The sequence below is a fragment of the Gymnogyps californianus genome, unplaced genomic scaffold (assembly GCF_018139145.2).
Source record: "Gymnogyps californianus isolate 813 unplaced genomic scaffold, ASM1813914v2 HiC_scaffold_120, whole genome shotgun sequence".
Taxonomy (NCBI): Eukaryota; Metazoa; Chordata; class Aves; order Accipitriformes; family Cathartidae; genus Gymnogyps; species Gymnogyps californianus.
Window position 1 is genome coordinate 49,409 of NW_026114001.1, and position 25,071 is coordinate 74,479.

Below are 25,071 nucleotides of genomic sequence, written 5' to 3' on the forward strand. Positions count from 1 at the left end.
CTGAGAAATAATAATGTCTAGTTTGGTAATGCTTAAAGGAAAGATGTGGTTCATTTTTTAACTGTTTAAAGTTGTTCTACTGGCAGTAATACTTCAAGCTTTCTGTAGAAAAGTATGTTTATAAAAGCTTTAAATTCTCTTGCATTTCAGATCGCCTTCATTTTGCAGTTCTCTGCCAAAAACCAAAGAGCAAAGCTGCAAATACCCATTATTTCTGTATAGATGATGAACTTGTATATGAGGAGTAAGTACAGACTTATTAGTAACAGTAATGAGGAAACACTCTAATTGACATTGTTTTTAAATATAGCTGAGGGAAACATACTATTCCTGTCATAGAACTAATTATACAAGTTCTGTCCTCTCAGACTTGTCTGCCATAATGATTTATACCTCTTAGAATGGTTTCTTGGCTTCACATCAGGATTTCTTAAAAATCTTTTCAAAGCAGCTTTCATTATACTTATTCTTGTTGGAAGACATTGGAATATGTTGCAACAATATATATTCAGTAACACACATTGGACTATTGAGCTGAAGGAGATGTCTTTAATTGCTCAAGTGATAGGTGGAGTGTCTAAACTTCTTAGAATAAGAGAAAAAAACTGGCAAAATTAATTAAAGCTTTTATGAGCCAAGAATGAATATATTATTTCCCCTGTAGTGAACAGCATATGCCTTTGTATGTGATCTGGAATGCTACTAATACTTGAAATGTTTTTGACCAAGGACATACTTACTGTTTTTGAAAGTACCAATCAATCTTTACTCTCTATTTTCACTTCTCTCTAGCAGTACTGCGGATTGTATCTTTATTTCATTGAGGTGTCTTACTATAGAGTGTACCAGGAGCACTACATGTATATAGATGAACTCGTTTCCAAAATATTTGTGATATATTATTGATTGCTAAAAGTCAAGCTTTTGGGTTGTTCTTAAAATAGTGTTTCTAAACTGGTGTCAGAGAGTGATATATTACTGAGAACTTTTCAAACCTTGAGTATTTCAGCTAGATTTTGAGTGGTGGTGTCTGGAAAATGAAGGGAAAAGTTTTAGTCCCTGTTTAAAGATGACAAAACTGTTTCCTCTAGCAAAATAGTATGTATGCAAGAAGGCATTATTGTGTTTAGAATGATGCGCAGATATATTATTACTTCTTGCTTGGTGCATCTGATTTTAAAAAAAGAAAGCATTTACAGAGTTCATGTATAAACAATTTTCCCCCTTTCTCCTACAGGCTTCTGTGCAGACTTTGGACCACTCAATCTGGCAATGGTCTACAGATACTCTTTAAAGAACAATAGCAAATGGCCAAAAAGTTTTTTGTTCAAGTGCTTCCTTGGGTTCCTAATAAAGCTAAGTTTTGAATGCGCGTGTTAAATTTTATCAAGGTGCATTTAGGGAGGAGGAGGGTCAGGAGAGAAAAACGGCTTACTTTTAAGATCCAGAAGTTGCACCATTGTGGCAGTAACTAATATTAAACTCCTAGAAGATCAGTTAGTAAGTGGGTACAGACTTCTGTGTGTGGAAAAACTCCCCTCCTCTGGAATTTAGTCTCCTTGGCGATCTGCCGGTATTGAGTGAGTTTGAGGAAGCAATGCAATGCATTTATTTGAGATGGCTTTTGTTTGACTTGGGTTTCTCTTCTGGTCCTGATATCACTTCTGTAAGAAGAACATTTGATCTTTAAATGATAACATTTATGGCATGGTCCTGAAACAGACTGTTATACTCCCACTGCAGGTTATCATCTCTGAGGGGTACTCAGTAATTTTCAGGATTGGACTCTTGATAGAGTGTAGTATCTTTAAAACAGAGAGTTCCTTTATTAATTAAAATGAATGACTGCAAGTTAGCTGACCTCTAACAGAAGTTGAAGTACAAAACCTGTTAGGTAAAAAAAAGCTTATTAGCATTAAAGCAAATCACAATTTGCCTCTTCAAAATTGCTTAGATCTTGAAACCACCACTGAACTGTGACAATTGGGAAGTATGCAGAATATTATAGTTTAACAGAGTTGTTTTGGTTTTTTTTTTCTTTTTTAAGCATTCCTTGATACCTGTCAGTGGCACTAGTTTGCATAATTCAGATTCACTTTGTCCCTGTGGCATTATGAACAGATTTGCCTGAGACAAGGTTCTCTGATTTTTTTTGCTTACAGGATGCTCTGAAGTGACACAAGTCTATATTATAATCCTTTTGAATATGTTGGGTTTTATATCAGAGAGGTGTGTTAAGATTGATGAGAACCTACTACTGCTAATGATTTGGGGTTTATTTGTCTTGAGTGCACTGAATAGTAATTAAGCAAGTAACAGGGTGTCGTGGTTTAACCCCAGCCGGCAGCTAAGCACCACGCAGCCGCTCGCTCACTGCCCCCCCACCCCTGGGATGGGGGAGAGAATCAGGAAAAAAAACTCATGAGTTGAGATAAAGACAGTTTAATAGGACAGAAAGGAATGAAAAACAATGATAATGATAATAATAATAATATGACAATAGCAATACTAAAAGAATTAGACTATACAAAGCAAGTGGTGCACAATGCAATTGCTCACCACTCGTTGACCGATGCCCAGTTAGTTCCTGAGCCGCGATCCCCCTCCCAGTTAACTCCCCCCAGTTTATATACTGGGCATGATGTCATATGGTATGGAATAGCTCTTTGGCCAGTTTGGGTCAGCTGTCCTGATGGTGTCCCCTCCCAGCTTCTTGTGCCCCTCCAGCCTTCTTGCTGGCTGGGCATGAGAAGCTGAAAAATCCTTGACTTAGTATAAACACTACTTAGCAACAACTAAAAACATCAGTGTGTTATCAACATTCTTTTCCTACTAAATCCAAAACACAGCACTATACCAGCTACTAGGAAGAAAATTAACTCTGTCCTAGCCGAAACCAGGACACAGGGCTATTTAAATAGTGATATTTTATGTTAGCTTAGCAGTTGATCATTCAAAGTATACAGTTTCAAGCACACTGAAATTTGTTTTAAGGGCATGTTAGGGGATAGTTTTTGCTGCCACCACAGAAGTCAGTGTCCTTTCTATTGGCAGTGCCATTCCACCCCCTTTCTAAGATAATTAGAGAAGGTATATTCCAAGCACTGAGGTGAAATTTTAAGAAGTTATTTCTGATAAGGTTAAGAAATATTTTCAGAATATTTTAATTTAAACCTATGTTTTCCAGTGCTTCTGGTCCAGTCATATTTTAGAAACAACTATTAATAGAAAACTAATTTATGTAGAGTCAGGATTTCTTTAATAATAAAGTCTAAATTCTATTTTCAAAACTAGTTAAGACTTTAACATGTCTCTGATGTTCTTGAGAATGCCACTTTGTATTTATTTCGCATAATTGCATACCTCTTGCATAGGGCTAAGACATCAGAAACGTTGAATACATACAAGGAGAAAAAGAAAATTAGTGTAATTTGCATCAAATATGATTTAGACTGGATACTGGGAAAAATACTGGGATAATCTAGCTAGGGATGCAATAGACTCTTCTGAAGCTATTGACGGGTTAATCTATAGTATATTTGGTCCTCTGAGTACAGGTGGCTGGCAGTAGGTGAATTGAGCCTTACATTCCTCTGATTTAACAAAAGAAAGCACAAGAAGTCCAAACTGAAAAATTATAATCTTGTTCATTTCTCAATGCAGTCATTTTCATTGTTAAGGAAGAAAATAATTCATTATACTGGATTTGATCAGAAAAAACAAATGAATGCTGCATTTCTCATAGGCTCTTACGCAGTATTTTTTAAATTTTTACCATTACATCAGCTTGCTAAATATGTTCATTCTTTTATATTCAATTTTTAAAATAGCAAGATAGAAACAAATTTTCCCCCTTGAATAATCTTCCTACTAATGCATTTTACAATAAGGTGCCACATTCTAAGACAGTTTTAAAAGTCTAGCAGGTATGTGGAGAGGGTGGTTTGATTTGTTTGGGTTTTTTTTTTCTCCGTTGTAATCTATGCTCCTAAGAAATAAGAGCACCACTGGAAGAAAAAAATCTTTATACATATCTTCATTTAGAAAAAAATGACTGCTTCTTGATATTTTTCCTCCCACTCCCTCTATTTTGGGGGGATTTTTTAAAATAGAGAAATGTTATCTTGCACAAAGTACAGGATATCATTTCCCATTGCATACACTTTGAAATATACCTTTTCTTCTCCAGCTTCTTCTTTTCTAATGTAAGGTGATCTTTTCAGCTAACCTAGGAAGAGGAGCGAGATCACGTGGCAGGCTTAGAGCCAATATAAAGCTTGGGAATATACAGGGTAACTGAAAATATACTGGGTCAGGGCCTTGACCGTAGAGGGGAAAAATGATTGGCTTTACATCACAACTAACTCTAAAAGAATCAGTGTTTGGTACACAAAAGTATAGTCAAGGAATAAAATGCTGAATGCTTAAGAAAGAAAGATCTGATGTACTATATTCATTTTGTGCTTTGACTTGTACTGATTGTACTTGATTGTAACCATCTCTTGCTCTTGTTCACTTACTAATAAAATGATGAAATGAATTGAGAACCTATGTTTTTTTCATGTTGGAGATTTGAGGGGTCAGAGTTCATGTAGCTTTAGGTCATTCCTTTTTATTAGCTTCAAGGTTATATAGTACTTGCTGTGATGCTGGCAATCTCCTTGTTGCTTCTTTACAATATGGAGGAGGTCCCCAGAGATTTTCTGTTGTCCATTTCCTAGAGTACTTATTTATAAATATAGAATTTGACTTCGAAATGTGTCACTCATTTGGTATTTGAAGCACACAGAAGCTTTAGGAACGTTACTGTTGACCCTTGCATTCTTAAATCATATGGAAACTGGCAACATGGGTTGCTTAACTTGTTTTCAGTTAAAGCATTATATTAACAAAAAAGTTGCAGCTTTTAGGAAAACTACTTCTTCAAAGTGACTTGTTCATATTATAGGCCCAGAAAGCAAAGGTGGACTGGTTTCAGTTATTAGCCATTATTTGGAGGGAAGTTGTTCGTGTTTTTTCTGAATATGTATAGTATTACTGTGCAGCACAGCATCTGGCCTTTTGATCAGCATCCATGATACAGAAAATTAACTAATGGCAAAATAATCTGATTTGAAAACACTATGGCTGACTTCAAAAATAAACAAAAAACCTAACTTAAATCTTGCTTGTGATCATTCAGTAGCCCTGCCATGTTGGAATAACAATATACAGTTGGAGGGAATGCTTGGATAGACTTGCATAAATGCATAAGATCTCAGATTAATATGTATGGTTTATGATAGCACAAAACAGAATAATTAAAAATGGAGACCATTGGACAGAGTAATAGGTGGTTTTTGCTTCAGAGAACTGCAGTGAAGGAGACAGGAGATGCAGAGTATGGAAAGGATGCTAACACGCTTCTGGCTGAACTGTGAAGAGAGATTATGTCTGACTAGCCGATGCATGTGGGAGGACTAGTTTCAGCCAGTTGGCATATGGCAGAAAGAGGCTAGTCAAAACCATAGATAATTCTCATGAGTCCAAAGATCTGTGCTTAGGTTATTGCATTGTACAGGCTGAATCTTTTGGTAGTTTCCCTAAAAGAACCCATGGCAAAGTGAAGCACTATGTGAATATTAATTTCCTCCTTGAACAAGAAGGGGTCTCTCTTGCGTAGTCAAAAGTCCTAGATGATGAGGCAGCTCTAGCTAGATCCTAATTTTCTTTCCAGTTCAACAAACTTTGGCTTTGGTACTGCTTTTTCTATAAAGTAGGGTATAATTTCTTCCCAGATTGATATGGGAGGCATTCCAGTGAAGGAAGATTACTGAAGAAAGACTGTGCCTCAAAGCTTACTTTTTTTTTTCCTCCCATACACCTTGATCTTTCATGAAGAGGCAAGCTTAATTACAGCAGTCGTTGCTAAAGTGTTCAGACATATGCATCTAATGTTTCCACTTTTTATAGGGAGAATTGGATTGTTCTTCATGTGGTGAGGAACAGCATAGGGATCTGTTCAGGATGCATGATAAATGTATGCCTATAATCATATTTCCTGATTGAAAGGAAATATATTGAGGCTTTTTTCTATTTTAAACATACATAGGCTTAAGTATCTAGCTACTACTTCATTTCGGAATGCTAAAAGCTTTGCTTTCTGCTGAAGAAGGGTCTATCCAGCTATTGGTCAAAATTTTGAGAAACTTTTCTGTAAGTTTAGATTACCAGACCATGGTCCTGCTGGTAATGCACTGTTTGAACTGAAGATCATAATTTAATTTCTGATAGCTTACTGTGTAAGTGGTAGGTTGTCACTATATTTTGTCTTCTGTGGGTTGAATGGTTTTTGTTTTCTTTTTTTTTTAGCTTCATGGTGGGTTCCCGTTTCAACTTTACCTTAGGCTGAGGAAATGTAGGGCAGTGTGTCAGACTGGAGAAGAGGAGTTCAGGTGGGAAGAGCAAGAAACTAGAAAGGGGAGGTAGCCTCCACAGTTAGCCATGAAATAGTGCTTGTATGTGTGTGTTGTAAGACCTTCAATAACTTAAGCATAATTTTGGATGAAAGATGCTCTGTCGCTGCAGATTTTTTAAGATACTTTTTAGGAATAACAGGCTGCCAGCTTACAGGAATAGCACAAATAGAGTGAGTGTGTGTTGTTAGGAAAATCTCGTTCCCTAACTATTGTACCAATTAGTCTTTATAGTATGAAATTGTATGAACTTTATATATATATATTTTACATTGTATACTGCATAGTCATGGTTAAGTAAGCATGACTAAAGGACTCCAGCTCATTGCAAGGAGAAGGGCAGCCCCCACCCTGAAGAATAAGGGATACCCCTGGACTACCAAGATAACACCAGCATCCTAGCCTCTCTAACACCTCTGTGAAACCCTCCCATTATTTGGCATCATAGATAAGTAACTGTAGCAAGACCGACTCCAGGGATGTCTAGATCGAGAAAGAAGCAGATGGATCATGACGCCATAGAATTATAGTTGCTTTGCGAAACAGTAGTATGTGTGTGTGTGTATTGGGTTTGCGTGGCAAGGTTTTGGTAGCAGGGGGGCTACAGGGGTTGCTTCTGTGAGAAGATGCTAGAAGCTTCCCCTATGTCCGATAAAGTTAATGCCAGCGGGTTCCAAGACAGACCCACTGCTAGCCAAGGCTGAGCCAATCGGCGACAGTGGTAGCGCCTCTGTGATAGCATATTTAAGAAAGGAAAGAAAAGTTGCTGTGCAACAGCAACTGTAGCCAGAGAGAGGAGTGAGAATATGTGAGAGGAACAACTCTGCACACACCAAGGTCAGGGAAGAAGGAGGGGGAGGAGGTGCTCGAGGCGCTGGAGCAGAGATTCCCCTGCAGCCCCTGGTGAAGACCATGGTGAGGCAGGCTGTCCCCCTGCAGCCCATGGAGGTCCACGGTGGAGCAGATATCCACCTGCAGCCTGTGGAGGACCCCACGCCAGAGCAGGTGGATGCCCGAAGGAGGCTGTGACCCCGTGGGAAGCCTGCACTGGAGCAGGCTCCTGGCAGGACCTGTGGACCCATGGAGAGAGGAGCCCATGCTGAAGCAGGTTTGCTGGCAGGACTTGTGACCCCGTGGGGGACCCACTCTGGAGCAGTCTGTTCCTGAAGGACTGCACCCCGTGGATGGGACCCATGCTGGAGCAGTTCGTGAAGAACTGCAGCCCATGGGAAGGACTCACATTGGAGAAGTTCGTGGAAGACTGTCTCCCGTGGGAGGGACCCCATGCTGGAGCAGGGGAAGAGTGTGAGGAGTCCTCCCCCTGAGGAGGAAGGAGCGGCAGAAATAATGTGTGATGAACTGACCCAAACCCCCATTCCCCGTCCCCCTGTGCCACTCAGGGGGAGGAGGTAGAGAACTCGGGAGTAAAGTTAAGCCTGGGAAGAAGGGAGGGGTGGGGGGAAGGTGTTTTTAAGATTTGGTTTTATTTCTCATTATCCTACTCTGATTTGACTGGTAATAAATTAATTTTTTTTTTTCCCCAAGTCGAGTCTGTTTTGCCCGTGAAGGTAATTGGTGAGTGATCTCCCTGTCCTTATCTCGACCCATGAGCCTTTCGTTTTATTTTCTCTCCCCTGTCCAGCTGAGGAGGGGAGTGATAGAGCTGCTTTGGTGGGCACCTGGCATCCAGCCAGGGTTAACCCACCAGAGTGTGTTAAGTAGTGATTGGTCAAATCATGTTGTATCTGAACACTTGAAAGGTATAAGAACCATGTGTAAAACCGCATTTGGGGTGCCCCAATTTGAATGGGACACCTCATGCATATGAATAAAAGAATTACTCTTGTAATTCTATACTTTCCATCCTAGCCTCTCTCTTCAGTTGGCATGGACCAGTTGTGAAATTTTTGTGATAGTGATAGTGTCTGTTTTGTTTGTTTGTTGTTTTGTTCTCTCTCTCTCTTTTTTTTTTTTTTTAATGCAGTCACACTTTAGCATGTAACTGTTAATCTGTAATGAAGCATATATAACTATTTCTCCTCTGGAACCCATGGGTCTAAGAGTAAGCATTCAATATTTTTTATGCTAGCAACTTTCAAGTTTGTCATTTTAAAGGCTGTTTGATCTTAAAGTTGTATTTCATGCAGTCTTAAATAGAATGTTATGTAACTTCTGCTTAAAGGAATTGGGATATATTGGCAGTATTTATCATTTGACCTTTTTTGTTTGGGGGGGGTGTGTGTGTATATACATAAAAAAAAAAATGGGGATATGCCTCATTCTGACTACTAAAGCCATTATAAAAGTCTTCATTAACAGTGGGGATGTATAAGGGCAGCTGTTAGTGTTCTGGTTTACAAGCAAAGTCTGTTCCCAGTCTTTTTCTTCACAGTTGGTGTGTTTTAATGGTCTTCCCCCTGCCCCCCCCCTTTCATCTAACTTGTCTTTCTTTCCTCTTTAGTGGAGATAGGTGTAGCCTGGATGGCCCCTTCAGAAACTTTCTTCCCTCTCCTGCATCTGCTGCTTCCTTCCAGGTGTACTTTGATGTGCCAGCACAGCCTAAGTCAAGCTACAGGGCTCTTCAAAAGAATATGGCCTTAAAGATGAAGAACAAAGTTTCAAATAAATTGTTATATATGTAGTTTTATAGTACAATATGAATTTTTAGAGTAAATCTTAACAGTTTAGATCTTAACCCCTTTATTGTTCATCTTCCATCCATTATAATACTGCATTTTATTTATTTGTTCATTTTTACAGATAATATAATGCATAATGGGAATAATATTCTTCTGCGTTGATTAGGATAAATTTGGCATATTCAACCACACAAAGGGCAGCCAGAATTCAGTGTGTTGGGGTTGAATGTTTACACTTCATTTGAGGTAGGAAGAAGGGGGCAGGGGCAACGACTTTGTTCTTCACCATTTAAAGATAACATACTTTTTCTTTGGAAGCTATCTGTTAAGGCCTTACTAACTCTGCCAACACAGCAGCAATCTTCTGAGTTGATCTCTACTGTGGCTTCTCTTGATTTTTGCCAGGACTTGGCTGTGGGTGAGGAAAGTCTGCTTCTCCCATCATTGTTCCTTACATATTAAGAAAGAAAACATACCCTCTGTGCCCTGCCCACCCAATTCCCAAGTTCCCCCTTTCCCCTTCACTGCATTAACTTAGTAACAGTGTTTCTTTTCTCAGGCTTGGCACTAATTATGTAGGCAACCCTTTGTGAGTACCACCCCATGAACTGCTGTAATTCAGGTCACGTTCTCCATGACTCATCTCTGTACTTCGTCTATTTTCTCACCTTCTTTCTTCAGGGTAAGCAGTGTTTCCTTCATCTATTCTGATCCATAGTATTGGTTTTGCCTTTTCAAGTTGTTAGTGTCCTTCCTAGTTGTGACCTAATGTTGGGTGGAAGTTGTAGAAGCAATTAGCACTGACCTGTGTAATGTTGAACTGCTCTGTTCTTATAGTGACATTTGCAGAATTATCTTTGGCTAAGCAGTGGGAAAGTAGGTAAACCCACCTGTTCAGTGGTCCAAGCTGAGTTAGCACTAAGTGGGTGTGGTGGGCTAACTTTGGCTGGCTGCCATACACCCACTCAGCCACTCTCTCACTCCCCCTCCTCAACAGGACAGGAGGAGAAAATAAGATGAAAAAGCTTGTGGGGTGAGATAAAGACTGGGACATCACTTACCAATTACCATCACAAGCAAAACAGACTCAACTTGGGGAAAATTAATTTAATTTATTGCCAATTAAAAATAGAGTAGGATGGTGAGAAACAAAAACTAAAACACCTTCTTCCCAGGCTCAACTTTACTCCTTCATTCCTGACTCTTCTACCTCCTCCCCACCCCCAAACAGCACAGAGGGGAATGGGGTGGTTGTGGTCAGTTCATAACAGTTCCTCTCTGCTGCTCTTTTCTCCTCACCTGCTCCAGCGTGGGTCCTTCCCACAGGCTGCAGTCCTTCAAGAACTGCTCCAGCGTGGGCCCTCTATGCGGGCTACAGTCCTTCAGGAAAAGACTGTTCCAGGGTGGGTCCCCCATGGGCCACAGTTCCTGCCTGGGCTCTCCATGGGCTGCAGCTTCCTTCAGGGCATATTCACCTGCTGTGATGTGGGGTCCTCCATGGGCTGCAGGGTGGATATCTGGTCTGGTGTGGTCCTCTCCACAGGCTGCAGGGGAATCTCTGCTGCAGTGCCTGAAGCACCTCCTCCCCTTCCTCATTCTCTGACTTTGGTGTCCGCAGGATTGTTTCTCACACTTTTTTTTTTTTTCTCCTTGCTCTCTCTCACAACTGCTGCCCAGTATTTTACCCTTTCTTAAATATGTTTTCACAGAGGCACCACCAGCATTGCCAATTGGCTCAGCTTTGGCCAGCAGCGGGTCCGTCTTGGAGCCGGCTGGAACTGGCTGTCCGGCATGGGGACAGCCCCTAGTCTCTTCCCACAGAGACCACCCCTGCAGCGCACCCCCCCCCAACCTTGCCAATACAGTGGGTAAAAACTACAGCGCTCAAATTAGAAGTGGGTAAGCTGTGTTTACCCTCAGCTACATTTTAGCGAAGGGTGTTTATGCTTGAAAAGTGAGTGACAGAGAGGAGATGGAGAAAGAAGTATTGGCCTTTCATTTAAGCAAAAGTTGCCTCAAGTCTTTTGTCCTTTTCTTTATTCATGTCCTCTAAAAGAGATACCTCCTCTGAATTGTGTTTTGGAAATTGTGACTAGCCTTCATGATGGCAATTTTTCTTGCTGTTTCTACCAGGTTCTCCCTTGCCGTGTTCTTACCACACTGCTTGTCTCTCTAGTCAAATAAGGGTGCCTCATCATAGTACTAGCTTCCTTCCTTAGTGGTTGTGAAGTACTCCTGATGTGCCCAGCCTGGTGTGTTCTCAGCTAATGGGGTTTTTTATGCCTCCACTCTACTGTTTGAAAAGTAATTGTAGGTTTCTTCCTTTTGCTGATGATGGAACAAAGCAGCAGGCAGTTGTTTCCTCTCTGCCACTTTTATCCTCTTACCACTGCGTTTCTGCTAATAAAGGGCCATTTGTGCATTTTTTTACTACGCTACAAATTTATACAGGAAGGTTTTTATTCTAATATATTTCTATTTTTATTTTGCAGTATTTAACCTTTTCTTGTAAGGAATTTTGTTAGAAATTTTATTTTATTAATTGAGTAGTATATTCAGTGGAGGTTTTTTAGGAGGAGTATTAACTTAGAGTAAAATTATGCATTTGTGTGAGCTTGTGTTTGATTCTGGTCAATATCATATAGTAATTATTGTATTTATTCAGAATGGGTTTGTTTACTTGCAGTTTATAGCTGTTTAGATTATTTTGGGTGAGTGACTTTTTTAAGATAGTTGTATCATGAAATATGCTTGTAAACAGTTTAAAATGAGTTATCTCATTATTTTCTTGCTTTTAAGTCAATATGCTTGGTAAAATGTGTGGTTTAGGTAGCAACCTTTAAGTAGATTTTGCAGTTAAGGATGGACAGGAGAAAAAACTTGATTATGCCAATGTCCTGGTTTCGGCTGGGATAGAGTTAACTCTCTTCTTAGTAGCTGGTACAGTGCTGTGTTTTGGATTTAGTATGAGAATACTGTTGATAACATGCTGATGTTTTAGTTGTTGCTAAGTAGTGCTTATCTTAAGCCAAGGACTTTTCAGTTTCTCATGCTCTGCCAGCAAGCAGGTGTACCAGAAGCTGGGAGGGAGCATGGTCAGGACAGCTGACCTGAACTAGCCAAAGGGGTATTCCATACCATAGAACGTCATGCCCAGTATATAAACAGGGGGCAGTTGGCCGGGAGGGGTGGATTGCAGCTCTGGCATCGGTCAGCGGGTGGTGAGCAATTGCATTGTGCATCACTTTTCTTATTTCTTTTTTTTTGTTGTATTCTTTTTCATTACAATTATTATTATTCTTAGTTAGTAGTGTATTTTTATTTTTACTTTAGTTATTAAACTGTTCTTATCTCAACCCACGAGTTTTACTTTTTTCATTTCCTCCTCCCCACCCCACTGGGAGTTGGGAAGCGGCTGCATGGTGCTTAGTTGCTGGCTGGGGTTAAACCACGACAGCCAAGCACTTCATAAATGTGAATTTCAAGCGTTATTTACAGACTTGAGTTGATATAATTTTTAAGAGTATAGCATATTTAAACTTCCTATTTAATTTTCCTGAAAAAGCAACAAGTTATATGAAAAATCATTATTATCAAACGTATTTTGTCTTGCCTGCAGTATTGTTACTTCACTTGGTAATCCCATGTATTGAAGATGAAGATGTCTTTTTCAGCCATAGCCTCTTTTCCTTTTCTACCTGGAATACTTTTTCCTTCTGTTGTGAATACTTCTCATCCTATTGTGAATACTGTTTTCATGGTTGTAACAGTAATCTAGAAAACCTCTGTTTAAAATAGGGCTGGTTTGAAAACACTAATATGAACCAGACAATAACATGGCCTGCTAAAAGAACTCTCATTCCATAGTTGATTTTTAAATGCTCGGAAATAAGGACTGGATAGCCTAGTCTTGCAAGCTTTTCTGTTTAATTCAGTGAACATTATAGTGGCTGCTGGACTACATGGCGATGTTGGCAGGAGCAGTGCTTGAGTGCACCTTTCCTGGTATGCAAAGCTTGGATGGTTCTTAACCATTCTCAGAGCTACGTACAGTCCTTAGAAACACATGTTCTAAATGAAAATGATGATTAGAGCAATGTTCATGGTTCAGCTGCTAATAGCAAATTTATGGCTATATTTTGAGCTCAGTAGAATATTTTTTGTAGGCATAAAGAAAAGTGATTATACAATGTGATAAAACAATGTATTATTTTTGCTTGAAAGATGTCAGTTCCCTACTGTAACATTTTTCCTGGAAGGTACTTAAGTAAAGGATTTGTAAAGGATTTTAACAGTGGTTTTGTGTGTGTGCGTGTATATGTACATGATTGTAGGAAAACTCTAAAACCAATGCAACTATACCTTTTGCACATGTTTTTTTCAGGTCTCCAGACAGCAGAATTTTCTAATTTTTTTTAAAAAGCTGCTTTTGTTGAGTATTTGCCTGGCCTGAAGAAAAGGAGCCACTTGGGAAATAAATCTAAAATTCTAATAGGCTGTATCTTATGTGTGTAATAGTGTCACGGCTGAAGTACAGCAGTATCTCTTTGTTTCAAAAAGTTCTGAGAAATCCAACTTCAATGAAGAGCTTCCTTCTTCAGTGAATATACTGTATATTGCTTCAGATGTACTGGAAGTACTCCACATTTTTGCTTGGTACTTGTTTCTTTAAGCTTGTCCACATTTAAAAATGCCATCCCTTGCAATGTGTTTTTTCTGTGATAATGTATGGTACGTTTTGAGTATCATACATTCCAGTACTCATTTGCATCAGAAATCATGTTGGCTTTTTTAAGTGTCCTTGTCTGTGGTGAGTGTTCATATAACTGTTACGCAAAGTCCATACACTTGCACATGTATGTTGAAATGGTGTTTCTAGCAACTTTGTTAGTAATGTCATTTCAGAAGTTGAATCTGTGCTTAAGAACTAACATGTTTCTATGTGGTATGTTATTTAGACTTGTCTTATTTTAATACAACACTTCTGTTGTGGAAAAAACTCTGCTCTTGCTGCTGTTATGCTTGCAAACAAATGCTTTTGCTATTGAAGCTTATTTTGTTCTAGAAACTAGTAAATGATCAACTGAGATGTGGGAGGAATCTTTACCCTTTCTGAGCTACATATGCTTAAAGGATTAGCTAGTATTAGCTGCATTTCTATTTGCCTGTAGTACAAGTAGTACTCCCTGTATTACCCAACCTTACAGCACTGAATCCTAGTTGTTTTTCTGGGTGGCTCGTTTCCGGGTACAAACTCAATTTGTGCTGTTTAATTACAGTCTCTTTTGTTTGCTAATGCCATTTCATGTCTCTGGTCTGCAAGTTTTTCTTGGACAGGGCTATTCTTTTTCTGATAGGTAAACAATGCTGTGTTTATATGGCTGTTGGTGTAAAAGTCAGTTCTTCGCCAGACGAAGAGGGAGACATGGACACTTAGCATAGAATTACCAAGGGAATTTATTCTCTCATATTAGCTATGCGCATAGCGGTGCCCCAGCCTAATGCATGGAGGACCCCGATACAGAGGAAGGCAGGGTTTATATATGTTACAATACAATTGTGTAGCCGAATCAAATTATTCATGTTAAGGGGTGGGCTAATCAGTTACTATTGTTTGCATAATCAGTATGTGCTTGTCCCGTGCAGGTGGTGTGGATGTATGGTCAATGGTGTGTTAATCTTCATTGTTCTAAACCGATGTCCCATGCAGGTGGAGTGGTTTTATATTGGATTCTGGTCAGTTGCTGGTTATACACCTGGTTTCCTAAGGCAAATCTCCTATTGTTTTATCATCAGTATGAGGTGTTCTCAGGCAGTGGAAGCCAGCTTAGGTTGGGTCTTCAGGTCACGTTGATCCTGAGGTAAAAGCTCATAGTCTCAGGTAGTGTTTATTCTTCTAAGCAAGTTGTATTGCAGTTAGCGCCTTGCCTTTCACAGTCCCTCCTCTTCCGTCAGGACCTATTTACTTAAAATAATACTTGGGAGTTATAGTATTACAAAGAGAAAGACAACATTTAATACCCACATGAAAGACAACAAAAGCGAATAATATTAAGATCATTATAAGCTTTTGTGCCCAATGAGCAATATTAGGAAACCATGACATTAGCCAACTTAAAGCATCAAAAGTTTGTTCTTGTCCTATTTCATGTAGGACTCGTAAATGAGTTTTAATTTGTTCAATATCTGTCTTTATTGATTTTGATTGACATAAAAGTAGCAGCTAGTATTAATTAGGGCACATACTCTACCTTGTGCTGCTAAAATGTAATGTAAGGCCAATTGGTTCTGAATAACTATTTGTTAAGGCATATTTTTACGAATTAGATGTTTCTGTCGTAGGATCAGTTTTTGCCATCTGGTCCCTTTTTACATGGGAGTGATGAATCCTGGAATCTTTACCCTCCACCTTTATTGCAGAAAAAAGGTTAGTAACATAAGATAGGGTTCTTTCCATTTTGGAGACAAACCATTTTTCCATTTATGTATTTTTATTCATACTTTATCCCCTGGAGAAAAGGTATGTAATGTTCCCTTTAGCGGTATTGGCTGTGCCAATTGGGCCTGATCCTGATTTTGGTTTATAGTTTGTTGAATATTTAGGGTATATTGTGTTACTTGTTTATTCCTGGCTAATAGGCTCATATGGGCGGCAGTATATATATTGGTGGCCATAGGCATAGATCGTCCAAAGAGAATTTCATAAGGTGATAGTCTGGTAGACTGTAATGGTCGCTGCCGAATGTGCATTAAAGCTAGTGGTAGAGTGTCTGGCCATTTGATGTTGGTCTCGGAACAAATTTTCCCTATAAGTGTTTTTAAAGATGAGTTCATTCTTGCTATTTTACCAGCTGATTGTGGGTGGTATGGAGTGTGGAAGTGTTGGTGTAGGCCTAAGGTTTTCGTAATGTTTTGTATAATTTGTGAGGTGAAGTGGCTTCCTCTGTCTGAATCAATTTGAGTAGGGAGTCCAAATCTAGGAATGATTTCTTTCAGCAAAAATTTGAGTATGCTGGCTATGTCTGCTTTTCTTGATGGAGTTGCTTCTGGCCAGTTAGAAAGTTGATCTATTATTACAAGCATATATTGATAGCCCTGGGATGGTGGTAATTCTGCAAAGTCTATATGTATTCCTTGAAAGGGATAGTTCGCTCAGGGTTTTCCTCCTTGGGTCTTGAGGGAGGCTTTATGATCATTATTAAATTCTTGGCAGGTTGGGCAAGCTGAGGTAATTTGTTTAGCAGCAACGTAGATCCCCAGAGCCCCCCAGCTTTTCAAGATGGTTTGAGCCAGAGCAGTTGTTTTGAAGTGGCCCTGGCTGTGTTCTAGGTGAGCTATTGGGAGGTAATATTGCCTTGGTAGTAGTGGAAGGTTGTGCTCCCCTACCCACCATATTCCTGCTTCATCGAGTTGAGCTCCTGTAGTTTTACATTGTTGTATTTCATCGTCAGGGAGATTTTTGTAAATATTTGGTAATTGGATGGAGGTCAGATTTTCAATTTTTTTTTGCAGTCAGTTGCGAGGTTGGGGTCAAGAGTTGTCTTGCTGCGGCTTTGGCAGCTGCATCATTTCCTCTGGTATGTGGCAAGGTGAGTTTGAGGTGAGCTGGTTGATGTATTACAGCTATTTCTTTGGGTTGCAGGAGTGCTTGTAAGAGTTCTTTTGTTTGTTCTTTGTTTGAAATGTGTGTTCCCGCTGAGGTTATAAAACCTCTCTGTTTCGAAATTTTTTCCTGTGACGTGGCACGCTCTGAAGGCATATTGCGAGTCTGTGTAGATGTTAACTGATTTACCTGTGCTTAGTTTACAGGCTTCAGTTAGGGCAATTAATTTGGCTGCTTGTGCACTTAGTCTGGGGCAAAGTGCCTCATATTCCTGCTTGATCCTGATGTATACTATTGAGGAGTGGCTTTGCTAATTCTCCAAAAGCAGCAATCCATGGTCTACACAATTCTACAGCTCCTAAAAAGGCTCACATCTGTTTTTTTAGTTTGTGGCCGGGGAATATTTTGGATTGCTTGGATGCAATCTGGGGATAAAAGTTGAGTTCCTTCTTCTAAGATATATCACAAATATTCCACTTTTGATTTACAAAATTGACGTTTATAAGGAGAAACTTTGTGACCTTTATCAGCCAATGCAGTCAATAATGCTAGAGTATCGATTTTGTATGTGTGGGAGTTGGGACTAGCTATAAGTAAATCATTGACATATTGTATCAGTACAGATTGCCCTGGAAGTTTTACATCTTGTAAATCTTTGGCCAATATCTAAGAAGAAAAAAATAGTCAGTGATCCTGCAAAACCCTGAGGTAATCAGGTCCAAGTAAGTTGCCCTGACATCCAAGTAAAGGCAAAAATATATTGGGAATCTGGGTGAATGGGGATGCTAAAAAATGCTGCACATAAATCAATTACAGTATAAAATTTAGAATTTGGGGGGATTAAGGTGATAATAGTTGATGGATTGGGCACTATTGGGTGGGGTATTTCTACCCACTCATTGATGGCTCTTACATCCTGTATGAATTGGTAGACAGGTTTTCTGTCTGGGCCTGGTTTCATTTTTTTAATGGGTGGAATGGGGGGGTTGCATGGTGATTGGCATTCTTTTAATATTCCTTGGCATAAAAAGCTTTGGATTAGGGGTAATACCCTTTCAATGGCTTCATGAGATAATGGGTATTGTTTGAGTGGAGGTGGGAGACCCTCTTTAGTTCGTAAGATAACCGGTTTTGCGGATTTTAGGAGCCCTACTTCAGTGGGATCCCACCCCCAAATATGGGGCGGGAGTTTTTGCAGTTCTTTTGGTAGGGTGAAGTCTTTAGGGCTTTCCTGTAATGCGGCAACTAGCTTAGATAAATTTTTGACAGGTATCCGGAGCTGCATGCCCTGGGGGGAACAGTTTAGATTTGCCTGCAATTTACAGAGTAAGTCTCTCCCTAATAAATTAGTTGGGCTGTTTTCAAGTAGTATAAAAGAATGTGTAATTGATAAGGGCCTTGTCTGGAGGGGCATCTTTTCTAACAAGGATACATGTTGGGGGCTTCCTTCAATTCCCATGATATATTTTTGTCCCACTGTGTTAACGTTTTGTGGTTGTTTATTTGGAGCCAAATGTGTAGCGCCTGTATCTACTAGGCACAAGTAATCCCCCCCCCCCCCACCTTAAGGGTCAGTTGGAGTTCTTGTTGTGAGTTTACAGTATTTGAAATCATGTGGACGTTACTCATGGTTGCTGCATAATAGGTTCCCAGTAATTGTTAATCTTGAGTGAAGAAGATAATTATATCTTTGTGCAGGGGCAGGGGGATTGAATCCAGGAGTCACAGCTGAACTGGGCAGAACTTGTGGTGTCAGAGAAGAACAGGGTTTATAGGGGCAATCTTTTTTCCAGTGTCCTAACTACCCACAATAGTTGCAATCATTAAATCATTAGGGCTGAAAGGAACGTGAACAGTACCTAAAGTCAGATGTCCGGGAACCTGCCTGGGTCCCACTACAACTTGTTTTAGAGGAGCCTGAATCTCCGGTGCACTAGGAGATCCAGGGTCCTCAAAGCATGGGGAAAATTGAGGGGGTTTGGCTTGTAAAAAATTCCCCATTTGCCTGACTTTCATGGTTGAGTGGAGGGGGATGTTTCTTTCACCAGGTGTAATTATTCCAGATATACCAATAATCCGTCTGTCCGGGGAACTGATCCTCTAATTGTAGATGCAAAAATCGCTGTCTGCCTTCATCCAGACTGCCCATCTTGGTCCACTGTTGGTCTGCAGTTCCAACAGAGGTCACCTCAGGCCAGTTTAATTGGCATAACCATAATGCCCTTTTTGTCGAGAGGCCATGAGTTCTACTTATTTTCGGCCAGTCTTTTAGAACTTCTTCTAAGGCTGACCCCTTCACTATACTAAGTCCTCCTCCCATCATTAATGCACCTCTTTTAACACCCAAAAAGGATTCTTCCACTAGCTACCCCACGTATTCAAGTTCCCACGGTGAACTCACCTTCTTGCCAGCAGTGGGACGTTGAATCACAGGGGAGCGTAGCGACGTGGTGAATCGGACGAGTTGGCGGTGTCCCATCTGGGGTGCCATCTGTAAAAGTCAGTTCTTTGCCAACCGAGGAGGAAGACAAGGACGCTTAGCATAGAATTACCAAGGGAATTTATTCTCTCATATTAGCTATGCGCATAGCTAATTGCCCCATTTGGGCAGAGTTCATTTCAGCAGAATCTGCCACTCTGCTGCTCTGTGTTCTCTCCTATAGCTATAGTAATAAACTGCTTCTGTTCTGACCTGATCAAAATTGCCTTCCATTTTTTTCCGTGACAGAATCTTGCTGGTTTTAGTCTCTCTATATTCACAAGCATACACCTGGAATAAAATGCAAAGTCCACCAACCCCATCCTGGTGAAAACATGCACATGCAAAAAGCACGCCGTTTTCATGACTTAACCAAACTACTTAAAACAGATGTGTTTTTCTTTGTTTTGCGAATTGCACAGGAAGAATGCTCAAAAAAACCCAACTTAAAACAGTAATCAAATCAGAGGAAAAACAAAATGGGGTTACCAGTTGCCATGTATGTTTTAGTTGTCTGCTATGGATATGTTTAAAACTTTTTTTCTTTTTAGCAACATCTGTTCCACCTCCCATTCTCACCCTACAAGAATGCACGTGTGTCTGTAGAGAGAATGTTGCAAGTATCTTATACCAATTGTTCAAGCTGGTTTTGCAGCAGCATAACATAAATTTGAAAGGCAATGCCAACATTAAAAAAAAAAAAAAAAGGCAACACCCCCAAAAAAGCAAATATGCCAGACTTAAATTTTTTGGAGGGTGTTTATTTAATACTCATTAGGATTCCTGCTTTAAAACAAACAAACAAAACCACACAAAAAAACCCCAACCAAAAACAACTTAAGAAAAAAGGTCATTAATATAAAAGAGAGAAGTAATTTTACAGAACTTTAATAATAATAAAACCACTTCCTGGAGTGTTATAATGCTTAGTTAATGCAGTATGAACTTGAAATTACTGAACATTGACCTACTGCTCACAGCTTGTCATTAACAGTTGTTCTCTCCTGGCCATGCTGGAGATGGTATGGACCAGCTAATTTTGGAAGACATGATTTGCATAAAAGAGGAGTTTTACAGTAGCAGTTAAGGAGAGCTTAGTGTTAGAGGCTATCAAAGAGCAATCAGTCAGGTGGTGAGAGAAGACCATACAGATGTGTCTGAGTTGGTCTTTCATGAATCTGATATTCTTTCCTGATTGTTTTTGACAGTAGAAAGTTTGATATGTAGTGTTTCAAGTATGTTGCTTCATTATGTTCTCGGGATTTTGCTTCTTAAGCTTCAGGTGTGTTTTTTTGTTTTCCTTTATGGCATCTGGATTTAGTTACTGGATGCTGCCTCACCCGTACAAAGGATGAAGTACAAGGTTTGGAATAATGCAAATCTACTGCTGTAGGAAAATCAAAGCATATACTAATTACTGTTGTAACCTTGCCTACTGAGTACATACACTGTTTTATAGACAGGCTAATTGATAGTCTTACTGGTATCTTTGAGATTTTTTTTTTTGTACTTTAAATTACATCTTAAAAGCTTAATTTTAAAAAAATTCTACAAACTGGTCCAGCAGGGTTGTAGTAAAGTATAGAAGAACCCAGAGGGACAGAAGCTTTTTCACTGTAGCCTAAAGTTGAACAACTCCTGGGGAAGTCTATACATTTCAATTAAAGATAAATGCTCATGTAGCTTGACCAGTATTTTATACTTTTGCTTTATTGTAGCTTTATTGTTGCACACTTGTATTCTTTTGTTCTTGATGCCACTCTTTCCCACCACTTCTGAGCTGTGATATTTAATTATGCCTTCTGTAGTAAACAAGTGACTTGAAGATATTCCTATGAATCTTAAAATAACCATGAAAATATTTTGGTTTTTTCCACAAAAATAGATAATATACCTGAGTGAATCCCCAGAAGATGTGTACAGGCTTTTATTGGCTGGAAATGTTTCATATCTTTATTTCAGGTAAATATAAAAATGTTAGAACTTTCTGTAGCTTGATTTTATTTTTCTTTTTAAGGAGTGTGGCATTTAGCAGTACTGAGTTTTTGGTTTTTTGCTGAAGTTTTAACATGTGACACATTCACTGACTGAACTCTAAGTGCAAACTGCTGAACAAGGGTGGTGGCAGCTGGTACTGAAGTATACTGACATACATGCAGGAGGTGAAGTAGCCATGCTGTTTTGTATGTATTCTTGTTGAACTTTAATCTATGTAGCTTCTCACTTGGCAGTATTTTTTTTGTACCAGTAGTTAATAGTTAAACATATCAACATATCTGCCAGTCATCACAAATGGCTTGTAATACTTATAGCACTGTTTTTCCCACTTGCTGAATGTATGAAGCAATCTACAAATACTATTTTGTGTATAAAGAATGCTAGCTAACCTCATATGATTTAGTGCAACTTTAAAGTATTTCTTTTTACCAATGAGGAAATGCATAAAACCATTGGTTCATGGTTATTTGACCCCGACAGAATGTAATCCTAACTGGTTTCAAACCACAGACTTCTCTTTGTGGTATTTCTTGTGCTGCTTAAGGTAACAAAGAAGGTTATTCCGTTGTGTAGAGGAACAACTTCTTGAATTCTTCTAAACAGTTTTCTAAAAGTTGGACCAAACATTCCATTGGCTGCCACAATATGCAGGAAAGAATGGCCAAAAAACTTTTTAGAAGGCAAGTTTACTGTCCAAATATGTTGCTATGAGGCAATTAATTCATTCCTTGCTTTTTTGTGCTTTCTAGCTGCCTTGCCAAGAGCTGGGCTTTTGGTGTTTGGTATTTTCTTTCCTTCCCTGTGCCACCCCCCTCCCCCCCCAAATCAATACAAGGGTGTAGGAGAGCACCTCTCTTTATTTGCACACTTCCACCATTCAATTTTTCTCTCTTTAATTCCTTTTTTTTTCCATATTCCTGTGGTGGGTTGACCTTGGCTGACTGCCAAACCCCCACCCAGCTGCTCTCTGTCGTCCCCCCCCCTCAATGGGGGGGGGGGGAAATAAGATGGAAAAGCTCATGGGTTGAGATAAAGACAGGGAGAACACTTACCAGTTACCATCATGGGTAAAACAGAATCAACTTGGGGGAAAATTAATTTATTGCCAATTAAAATAGGATGGTGAGAAACAAAGACAAAACTAAAAACACCTTCACCCCCACTTCTTCCCAGGCTCAACTTCACTCCTTCATTCCTGCCTCTTCTACCTCCCCACACACACACACTGAATAGCACAGGGGGAACGGGGAGTTGTGGTCAGTTTGTAACAGTTCCTCTCTTTCGCTTCTTCCTCCTCACATTCTTCCCCTGCTCCAGCGTGGGTCCTTTCCATGGGCTACAGTCCTTCAAGAACTGCTCCAGTGTGGGTCCTCTCTACAGGCCGCAGTTCCTGCCAGGAGCCTGCTCCAATGGGGACGCTCCAGGGCTGCAGCTTCCTTCAGGGCATTTCTACCTGCTGTGGTGTGGGGTCCTCCATGGGCTGCAGGGGAACAACCTGCTCCACCGTGGTCTCTTCCACAGTGTTGTGGTTTAACCCCAGCCAGCAACTAAGCACCACACAGCCGCTCGCAAATGAAAACAATTGCTTACCACCAACCAACCGATGCCCAGCCAGTCGCCGAGCAGCAGCCCTCCCATCAACCTCCCCCCCTAGTTTTATTGCTGAGCACGATGTCATATGGCATGGAATATCCCTTTGGTCAGTTGGGGTCAGCTGTCCCGGCTGTGTCCCCTCCCAATTTCCTGTGCACCCCCAGCCTACTCACTGGTGGGGTGGTGTGAGAAGCAGAAAAGGCCTTGACTCTGTGTAAGCTCTGCTCAGCAATAACTGAATATCATGGTTTAAGCCTAGCCAGCCACAAAGCACCACGCAGCTGCTCGCTCACTCCTCCCCCCTGGTGGGATGGGGAGGAGAAAATACAGCAAAAAAGCTCCTGGGTCAAGACAAGGACAGGGAGGGATCACTCACCACTTATGGTCACAGGCAAAACAGACTCGATTTTGGGGAAAAAGAAATCAATTTAATTTGTTAACAACCAAATCAGAGTAGGATAATGAGAAATAGAACCATATCTTAAAAACACACCTTCCCCCCACCCCTCCTTTCTTCCCAAGCTCAGCTTTGCTCCTGATTCCTCTACCTCCTTCCCCCCACAGCAGCGCAGGGGGGCAGGAATGGGGGTTGTGGCCAGTTCATCCCACATTGTCTCTGCCGCTCCTTCCTCCTGGGGGGGGACGATGGACGACACTCCTCACACTCTTCCCCTGCTCCAGCGTGGGGTCCCTCTCACGGGGGTCAGCCCTCCATGAGTTTCTCCAACTCAAGTCCTTTCCACGCACTGCAGTCCTCCATGAACTGCTCCAGCGTGGGCTCTCCCACAGAGTCACGGCCTTTTCCGGGTCCAGCCACATGCTCCAGCATGGGGTCCTCCATGGGCTGCAGGTGGATATCTGCTCCGCCGTTAACCCTCCATGGGCTGCAGGGGGACAGCCTGCCATCTCACCACAGGCTGCAGGGGAATCTCTGCTCCGGCGCCCCTCCTCCCTCTCCTTCTTCACTGACCTCAGTGTCTGCATGGTTGTTTCTCTCACATCCCACTCCTCTCCTCACTGTAGCTCCTCTTCTTCCTCTCCTCCTCCTTTTTTTTTTTTTTTTTTTTTTACTGTAGGTTGTCTTTACCTTCCTCTATCTTACTCTCTCTCTCCTAGGACTCTTTTTCCCTTTCTTAAATATGCTATCACAGAGGCGCAACCACCGTTGCTGATTGGCTCGGCCTTGGCCAGAGGTGGGTCTGAGGAGCCAGGGAAGCTTCTAGCAGCTTCTCACAGGAGCCACCCCTGTAGCCCCTCCCCCGCTACACAAACCCAACACACTGAAACATCCCTGTATTATTGTCCTGGTTTTGGCTGGGACAGAGTTAACTCTCTTCTTAGTAGCTGGTACAGTGCTGTGTTTTGGATTTAGTGTGAGAATGATGTTGATAACACTCTGATGTTTTAGTTGTTGCTAACTAGCGCTTATCTTAAGCCAAGGACTTCAGTAGGAACTGGAGTCAAAAGCAGCCAAGTGGTATGCCACAAGTGATACCGCTAATGCATTTTTCTCGATCCCTTTGGCAGCAGAGTGCCGGCCACAGTTTGCTTTCACTTGGAGGGGTGTCCAGTACACCTGGGATCGACTGCTCCAGGGGTGGAAACACAGCCCCACCATTTGCCATGGACTAATCCAGAATGCACTGGAAAAAGGTGGAGCTCCACAACACCTGCAGTACATTGATGACATCATCATATGGGGCAACACAGCAGAAGAAGTTTTTGAGAAAGGGAAGAAAATAATCCAAATCCTTCTGAAAGCCGGTTTTGCCATAAAACAGAGTAAGGTGAAGGGACCCGCACAGGAGATTCAGTTTTTAGGAATAAAATGGCAAGACGGACGTCGTCACATCCCAATGGATGTGATCAACAAAATAGCAGCTATGTCTCCACCAACTAGTAAACAGGAAACGCAAGCTTTCTTAGGTGTTCTAGGTTTTTGGAGAATGCATATTCCAAATTAGAGTCTGATTGTAAGCCCTCTCTATCAAGTGACCCGGAAGAAGAACGATTTTAAATGGGGCCCTGAGCACCAACAAGCCTTTGAACAGATTAAATGGGAGATAGTTCATGCAGTAGCCCTTGGGCCAGTCTGAGCAGGACCAGATGTTAAAAATGTGCTCTACACTGCAGCCGGGGAGAATGGCCCTGCCTGGAGTCTCTGGCAGAAAGCACCAGGGGAGACCCGAGGTCGACCTCTAGGGTTTTGGAGTCGGGGATATCGAGGATCTGAGGCCCGCTATACTCCAACTGAAAAGGAGATATTAGCAGCATATGAAGGAGTTCGAGCTGCTTCAGAAGTGG

General features: G+C 40.8%; 1 protein-coding gene across 1 annotated transcript in view; it reads left to right on the top strand.

Moving 5' to 3' along the window:
* Positions 1–25,071, top strand: part of LOC127027993 (dual specificity protein phosphatase CDC14C-like) — a 68,446-nt gene that overhangs the window by 31,238 nt on the left and 12,137 nt on the right. The window contains 5 exon segments of the mRNA XM_050913827.1: positions 151–262; positions 1,022–1,026; positions 1,250–1,309; positions 3,659–3,756; positions 21,062–21,138. Coding sequence (XP_050769784.1) covers positions 151–262; positions 1,022–1,026; positions 1,250–1,309; positions 3,659–3,756; positions 21,062–21,138 — 352 coding nt within the window.